Raw genomic sequence first — 8,587 nt, 5'->3', positions numbered from 1 at the left:
TTCCCACATTATCTCTGGAGTCTACAGTTGTTTTCCATTCCTTTTCCCCCCACATTTTCTTAAATAATCTAACTACTTTCAATAGCAAGTTTAGCTGGTAATTTCAAGAAAAGCAGTTTTAATTTTAATAAATCAAGAAATGTTAAGGAACTTTGCTTAAAACTTAGTCAGGAAACAGGTTAGGATTCTGTTCAAATAGTAGGTACATGAATCTATCAACAGCTCAAGACAAGACAAAAATCCTTAAAACTGGAAAACAAAGCCTAGAAGAAAATCAGCAATGTTTTAGTCAAAAGTCATAAAATGCTATTTCACCAATTCACTCCCATGTACTCTTCTGTTGTGGTTTGATCTTCCCGATTGAATTCTGGGCTATAAGATTCAACTCCAGACTTGTCGCTATGATTAAGTTGGCCATTTTGTTAGTTTTTGAACTCTCATTTCTGTGTGTCTGTATTTAATTTTTCCTGGTATAGCACTCCCTTGAGAACTTCTTGGAGATCTGGTCTGATGTTGGTAAATTCCTTCAGGTTTTGTTTATCTGAGAATGTTCTTGTCTTTTCTTCCCAAATGAATGATAATCTTGCTGGGTACTATATTCTTGGTTGAAATTGCTTTTCCCTTAACACTTTGAATATATTTTCCCATTCTTTCCTCACTCAACATTGTTTCTGATGAGAGGTCCACTGTTAGCCTGATGGGATATCCTTTGTAGGTAACTTGTCGTTTCTCTCTTGCCAATCTTAGTATCTTGTCTCAGTCTGTGATTTTGGTCAGTCTGGCTATAATGTGTCTTGGATAAAATCTTCTGGGGTTGATTCTATTTGGGGTTCTTTGTATTTCTTGGGACTGGATCTTTGAGTGCCACTCTAGGTTTGGAAAGTTTTCTTGCAGGATTTCATGGAATAGATTATGAGTCCCTTCACCTTTTGGGATACTAATTATCCAGATGGTATCTAGTATCTCTCATACATTATTCTCATTTTGGGGAGCAATTTTCTCAGTCTTTGTGGTGGATTTTTCTAGGCCAGCAATTTTCTCTTCTATGTCTGAGGTTCTATTTTCTGTATGCTCTATTCTGCTTTTAATAATTTCAAGGGAGATTTTGACTTCCTGTATTATAGCCTTCATATCTAACAGGTCCATTTGATTCTTTTCTGAAGTGTGTAATTTAGATCTTGCAAGAATTTCTTCACCTCCTAGAACTCATCAGCTCCTTTCTCCTGCCTCTTCCACAGTTTATTGTCTCTGTTCTCTTCCATTTCTGTTAGCTTTGTCTCATTGTGAATGTTCTAAATTTTTATCAGACATTTCCATAATTTCCATTGAACTGTCTGTGGATGAAGAGGAGTTATTCTTTTCCTTTGGAGGAGAGGTATTTTCTTGCTTTCCCATATTTTTTATGGGTCTGTGGTGATTTCTAGTCATCTGATGGATAGTGTATTTCTTCCTAATTCTTGAGGTTCATTGTGACCATACAGGATCATGCAGAAGGAGGTGATCTGGAATCTCTTTGCTGTTCCGATTTTATCCCTTTGTGCAGCAGATTCAGTGGATATTGAGGAAGATGTTAACCCTAATAGTATTTGGATGCTTGGCTATGGTTCCCTTAGATCCATCTAGAAACAGTGAATGGAGATTGAGGAGGAGAGTGATGAGATCAAAGAAAAATAAAAGGAAACAGAGAGAGAGAGGAGAAAAAAAGAAGAAACAGAAAAAGAAGGTAAAATTTATTTTTAAAAATTTATTATTTTTTTAAAAAAGCAAAAAATAAAAAACCATGCAGCACAGATCACTATTTCTCAGGAGCCCTGGAGGAATCTTCTTCTGAAGGTCTGCCCCTTGCCTCTCCTGGATGGGAGGGGGAAAGGGGATTATTAGCAAGATAAAAGTAGGGGTAAAAGCCAAGAGAATACCTTAAAATTTTTTAAAAAGGAAAAATTATTAAAAAATGAGAAGACGGACAGAGGCAGAGAGAGAGACAGAGACAGATAGAAGGCTAGAGGGGCTCCCTACCACTTGACTTTAGGGGCTGGAAGCTGAACTATCAGTAGAAAAATCTTCATTTCTCTTTTTTCCCTGAAATCACTAATTCTCAGGAGCTATGGAGGATTCTTCTTCTGAAGGCCTGCCCCTTGCCTCTCCACTCGAGTTTGGGAGCTGGAGGTTGAATTATCAGTAGAAAATCTTCATTTCTCTTTTTTTCCTGAAATCACTAGTTCTCAGGAGCCATGGAGGAGTTTTCTTCTGAAGGCCTCTAGACAATCTATTGTGCTTCTTTTTTTTTTTTTTTTTGCTATAGGGTGCATACGCTTGCCAGAAAGACAGAGAGAGACAGAGAGACAGAAAGCAAGAATTCCCCCCGCCCCCGGGTGGATGACCACGCCACAATCCCTTCTCCTCCATTCTCCTCTTGGGATCCTGGGCACACAGGCACACGCGCCCGACGTGAGTTTAAGCTGCCAGGTCTGGGACGTGAAACGCGGTCGACTACATGGGAGTCCGGTGACATAGCCATTACGCTAACTGCTGGTCCCATTGTGCTTCATTTTCAGCAAAGTTCCAATGGTCCGGTAAAGAAGTCCATGCGTGAGAAGGCTGTGGAGAGGAGGAACGTTAGTAAAGAGCACAACAGTAATTTTAAAGCCGGGTATATTCCGATTGATGAAGATCGTCTCCATAAAACAGGATTGAGAGGGAGGAAGGGCAACTTGGCCATCTGCGTGATCATCCTGCTGTTTATCCTGGCAGTCATCAACTTCATCGTGAGTATATGGCGTCTTGTCCTTTCTCTGTAATTACCCGGTGAATTCCTCACGTTTTACAGTGACATCACGGTCTTTGTTTCTGGGATTTCTTTGGGTACTGTCTCTTTTGCTTCTTTCTGTTTCTTTATTTTTTAATTTGCTAGAGGGCTCATACATTCCCCAGAGAGAGAAAGAGAGAAAGCCGCCCCGCATGGGGGACGGATACACCACAATCCCTTCTCCCCCATTTAGCCTTCAGGATTTGGGGCACGTACACGCACCTGATGCGTTTCTCAAGCCACCAGGTCTGGGACTTGAACCATGCAGTCAGTCATGTGCGATCTACCCGTCCCAAGCACCACACCACTAACTGGCCCTTTCTTCTTTTCTATACACGTGTTATCTTCTCTCTCATGAATGCTTTATATATAAAGAACCAGCATGCTAATATTTACATACATTAATCTCATTTAGGAAAAAATGACCATGGGTTCTTTTCTTTAAAGGATTTGATTGATTGATTGATTGATTGATTGCTATAAGGTGCATGCACTTGCCAGAGAGAGAGAGAGAGAGCAAGAAATCTCCCTCTGGGGGATGGCCACACTGCAGTTTCATCTGTGCCATTTTCCTCTGGGATTTTGGACAGGCATGCACACCCACCTCGTGTAATCTTCAAGACACCAGGTCTGGGGACTTGAACTGTGAAGGCACCCATGTGGGATCCAGCACTTTAAGCTCCATACTACCTGCTGGTCCTAAAAGACTTCTTAAAAATTATTATTTATTTATTTATTTAAGGTTTTTGCCATAGAGGATGTGCACTCGCCTGAGAGAGACAGCAAGAGACATAGAGGGGGATTGAGAAAGCACCATCCTCCCCCAGGGGATGGCCACATTGCAATCCCTTCTTCATTCTCCTCGTGGGAATTTGGGCATGCACACACACAAGCGCCTGGTACGATTTTCAAGCCACCAGGTCTGGGACTCAAATTACGATCTGCCATGTGGGAATTCAGCACCTTAAGCATCATACCACCTGCTGGCCCCTTAAAAACATTTTTTTAACTGCCAGAGAGCATGTGTGCTTGCCAGAAAGAGAGAAAACACCCCAAGGCCTACAGTCCTCTTTCCTCCATTCCTCTATCCTGTCAGAATTTTGAGCTCACCTACACACATGCCTGGTGTATTTTTCAAACCACCAAACCATGGTCAGCCACGTGGGATCTGGTTCCTAATGCACGGCACTTGACTGCTACATGTGGCCTGGGCGAGAGGACTCGGCTTTAGTGAGGGTAGTCAGCTCTGTAGAAGAGAACTTTGCTGTGGGTTTATTGCCCTTACCTCTCCTAAAAAATACCCTCCTTTCTGTTTTCATCCAACTTTTCCTGGATTTCGTGTTGCCTGCTCAGCTACATTTTAAAGTTGTCAACCTCTGATGCAGGAACTGGTCGGCTGCTGGCCACGGTGGTGCTCAGGACCCGACATGTTGCCTTTTCCAAAGATCCTTTCTTTTTTAAAGAGGAAGCTTTTTAAATCTGAGATGGTTGACTGTAAGCGTTACAGTTGACATGCGTGAGGATAGATGTTTTCGGAGCGTGACTGTCGGTACACCCCTGACCATCATCAACATGGCCTGCGCCCATTTTAAAGTGATTGGACTTTTGCTATTTCTGGCTTCTAATGCTCTTAAGGCGTCCTTTTGTGTTTTACGTACACCCAAAGCGTTTGTGTCTCCTTCGTCACTTACATCACACATGTGCGTGTCTGTGTGCATGTGAGAAAGCTGGCACTACACGTTTCATGGTGGGTGCTAGAAATGGCTCGACTAAGAGTACGTAATCTGACTTCATTTTAATTTGTGGATTGTTGGGTTTTGGCTTTTTGTTTATTTGTTTGTTTTCCTATAGGAAGCATGCACTCACCGAAGAGAGATGGAGAGGGAGAGAGAGGGAAAGTGAGAAATCCCCCCCCCCCCCCCAGGAGAGGTGGCCACACCACAGTCCTTTCTCCTCCAATCTCCTCTCGGGACTTTGGGCATGCACACACATGGTCCCAGGGTTATTTTCGCACAGCTGGGTCTGGGTCTCAAACTGCCCCGCTAGCCAGGTGGAATCCAGGGCAGTAACCTCCATGCTACGTGCTGGCCTCGTTTTGTGGATTTATTAGGTTGTCAGGAAAATCATGTTTTCTATGCAAAACTGCAGAATGACTTTCATGACGACATGATGTTTTACTGGAGACTCCTGGTTAAAAAGGCAGAACAAAAGTATTGTTATCCTCTTCTCTAAAAAGCTCATCCCAGGACAGCAGATGGCACAGTGGCTGTGTCACTGGACTCCCACACGGGCAACTGCAGTTTGAGTCCCAGACCCGGCGGCTTATGTGCATGCCCAAGATAACAGGAGGAGAATGAAGGAGAAGGGATTGTGGCATGGCCATCTCCTGCGGGTGATTCTCACTTTCCTTCTCACTGCCTCTGTCTGTCTCTCCAGTGAACACACATTCCCTAAGGCAAGTAAGAGAAAGAAAGAAAAAGAGAGAGATAAGGAGGGAGGGAGGGAGAAAGAAAGGGAGAAAAGAAACAGAAATGTCTTTGAAGAAAGCGGGAGACACCTGAAATCCTAAAGCAAAAATATGAAAGCAGAAGTAGGAGGAGGGATCACTCATCTGAGAGGAGCTGCGTGTGTGTGTGTGTATGTGTGTGTGTGTGTGTGTGTGCATGCTGGAGAGGGGTGCAGGGTGTGTTGGCAGAAGGGCCTTGTAGGTTCCTGAAAAGCCTCAGGAACAGGAAGTACACATACCTCGAAAAGCAGGATTTGCAGGAATGAGCCGGGGCTGGACACAGAGAGCTTGGCTGGGACTCTGTCATGGAGCCGCCAGGTCCTGGGCCCTCCCCCTTCAGCCAGCCAGGACGGCTGCATGGGTCAGTCATACTGGACACGGATTGGCCGGACATGAGGCTGGACTTGTGGGGAGAGGTGTAGTGAGAGCGTTAACTCATCTGCTACGATAGGAAATCAGTACGTAAAACCTTAAGTTGACAAGTCACCATGTGTGTGTGTGTGTGTGTGTGTCTGTGTGTGTGTGTGTCTGTGTGTGTGTTGTGCTTTTATATGTAATATGTACATATGTATGTGTATACATATACACTTCTAAAGTGCAAATATATAATATTAATATAAAGTTTATATACACTTTATTAATATATATGTAGATATTATATACACAGCATTTAACACCATATATGTGTAGGTATGTGTGTGTATATATTAAGTGTGCATACACACACATGTATTTTAAAAATAAGGAGACAGATTCTAGGCAAAGTCGCTAAAATTGTTGAAAGTGGTTGTCCCTGGGGAATAAGATACAAAGAAGGCAGGAGGAAGAGGAGACTGCTCTGTTTTTATTATAGTTTTTGTTTAAGGTCTTTGCCATCGGGAAGATAAGGCCTTGTGTTTGCTGGAGGGAGACAGAGAGAGACGTAGAGAGGGAAAGTGAGAAATCCCCCCCGGGGGATGGCTCATCTCCCACCATCCCTTCTCCTCCATTCTTCTCTTGGGATTTTGGGCACTCATGCACACTTGGCATGATTTTCAAGCCACTAGGTCTGGGACTCTGACCGTGGTCAGCCATGCGGGAGTCCAGCACCTTAACCACTGTGCCTATTGTAGATCTTGTCACGTGTTTTGTTTGTAACAGTTGGAAAACCACCGCATGGGTCAAGCATTCTGGGAAGCCTTCTGTGTTCTGGCTGTGACGTGGCCTGTCCCCGATGGCGGTGATGCACGCTGCTAACCGTGGGCTGGTGTTCCCTTTCAGATAACGCTTGTTATCTGGGCTGTGATCCGCATTGGCCCCAATGGCTGCGACAGCATGGAGTTCCATGACAGTGGTCTGCTCCGATTTAAGCAAGTGTCGGACATGGGCGTTATCCACCCACTGTATAAGAGCACCGTCGGAGGAAGGCGAAACGAAAACTTGGTTATAACTGGGAACAACCAGCCTGTAAGTCAGCCCATTAAGTGAAATATGGTGGGGTTGGGAGAGGGTCATTCAAGAAAACGCCTTTGCAGAGACCTAGGGTTGATGATTGAGAATAGGTATTTTTCTTCAAGGAAAGTTCATAAATATATTGTTGGTTTTATAATCTATTAAATTGTATGCTTTCTTTCTTAATCTAGATTTTGATAGCATCTTCTATGACAGACATAATCAATATAAGAATATATCAGGTATTCTTGTCTCCTCCATTTGAGGACGCCATTAAAGCATTTCTCTCCAGGCCAGCAGGTGGCGCAGAGGTCAAGGTGCTGAATCCCACGTGACCAACTACACAGGCCGAGGCTCAGACCCAACAGGGTTTCAGAATCATACCGTGCGCATGTGCATGCAGGCCTCATATCCCAGGAGACCGGAGAAAGGATTGCGGCATGGCCATCCCCCCAGGGGGTGATTCCTCCCTTCCTCTCTCTCTCCCTCGCTCTGTGTCTGGCAAGCACATGCACCCAACAGCTAAAACTTTAAAATAAATAAGTAAATTCTCAGTTGAGAACACGCCGTATTTCCTGGAATCTGGGAGAGAATATTCCAGTCTGTCAGTGTCAGCCCATGCCGAATGGCTGTGCTCACATAGGGTTCCAACTAACTGAAACCTTGAGGAGGTGTTCCTGGCCACCACCGGTTCCGTCTGAGGCACAGGCCACACCCCCATGTGTTCGTGCAGAGCAGTATGAGCAAACACAGGGAGCCTTCATTTTTAAAAAGAAATTTTTTATTTTTATTTATGATTATTGTTATTTTTTAATTTGTTATAAGGCACATGCACTCACCAGAGAGAGAAAGAGAATGAGGGGCGGGGGAAGTGAGAAAGGAAGCCACCAGGTCCAGGACACAAACCGTGATCAGCCATATGGGAGTCTAGTGGCTTGACCACCATGCCACCTGCTGGCCCCAAGAGACTTCATTTTAAAGGATTCTTCTCCCATGTGAGTGGACAGAGAACAGACTTAAAAGTATTTGAAGTTAGTCTATTTTTTAAAAAAAGTAGTGTTTCATTGTGCTTTCTGTTTTATAACGCGTTTGATGAGTTTCAGTTGCAGTATCCTTTGAAAACATATTCACAGTAAAGTGTTTCTCTGAAGATTGTTTTTCAGCAAGGGACCACGAAGCTCAGCGTGGAGAAGAACAAAACTTCGATTACAAGCGACATTGGTATGCAGTTTTTCGACCCCCGGACTCAAAATATCTTATTCAGCACAGACTATGAAACGCACGAGTTTCATTTGCCAAGCGGAGTGAAAAGTCTGAATGTTCAAAAAGCATCTACTGAAAGGGTATGATTTATTTTCTTCGCTTCACTGATGGGGGAGAATTACTGTCTAAATTGTAAGTTTTGCAGCGTCGGGAAAGAACGTACTCCAGGACTGCGGAGAGCATCGGTTCCAGGTCTGTTGGGAGCTGGCCGGTGAGGCCGTTTTCTCACGTTCTCTTTAGCTCGATTTCCACACCTATGAAGTGAGAATGGAAGCACTTGGCTTTATTATCTCATGGTGGGAAGTTCTATTTCTCTCCTGTGATAGTACTCATATTAATTGAGAAACTCTGCTCAGTACTTATTTACAACTATTGTTTGCAGATTACCAGCAACGCTTCCAGTGATCTGAATATAAAGGTCGAGGGCCGTGCCATTGTGCGTGGGAACGAAGGAGTATTCATTATGGGCAAGACCATTGAGTTCCGTATGGGCGGCAACGTGGAGCTGAAGGCTGTGCGTATCTTTGTTTAGAGTTTAAGAGAATTACTGAGTTCTTGGGTGCATATGTCCATATGAGAAA

At 43.9% G+C, this 8,587-nt stretch overlaps 1 protein-coding gene across 1 annotated transcript in view; it reads left to right on the top strand.

Moving 5' to 3' along the window:
• Positions 1-2,555: 2,555 nt before the first annotated feature.
• SGCB (sarcoglycan beta) overlaps positions 2,556-8,587 on the top strand; it is a gene marked incomplete at its 5' end in the record, with an annotated part of 12,187 nt that continues 6,155 nt past the window's right edge. Inside the window, 4 exon segments of the mRNA XM_014591966.2 lie at positions 2,556-2,765; positions 6,573-6,758; positions 7,895-8,086; positions 8,389-8,520. Coding sequence (XP_014447452.1) covers positions 2,556-2,765; positions 6,573-6,758; positions 7,895-8,086; positions 8,389-8,520 — 720 coding nt within the window.

Source organism: Tupaia chinensis, unplaced genomic scaffold (genome assembly GCF_000334495.1).
Source record: "Tupaia chinensis unplaced genomic scaffold, TupChi_1.0 Scaffold000054_1, whole genome shotgun sequence".
NCBI classification, from domain to species: Eukaryota; Metazoa; Chordata; class Mammalia; order Scandentia; family Tupaiidae; genus Tupaia; species Tupaia belangeri.
This window is presented reverse-complemented; position numbering and strand designations above follow the sequence as displayed.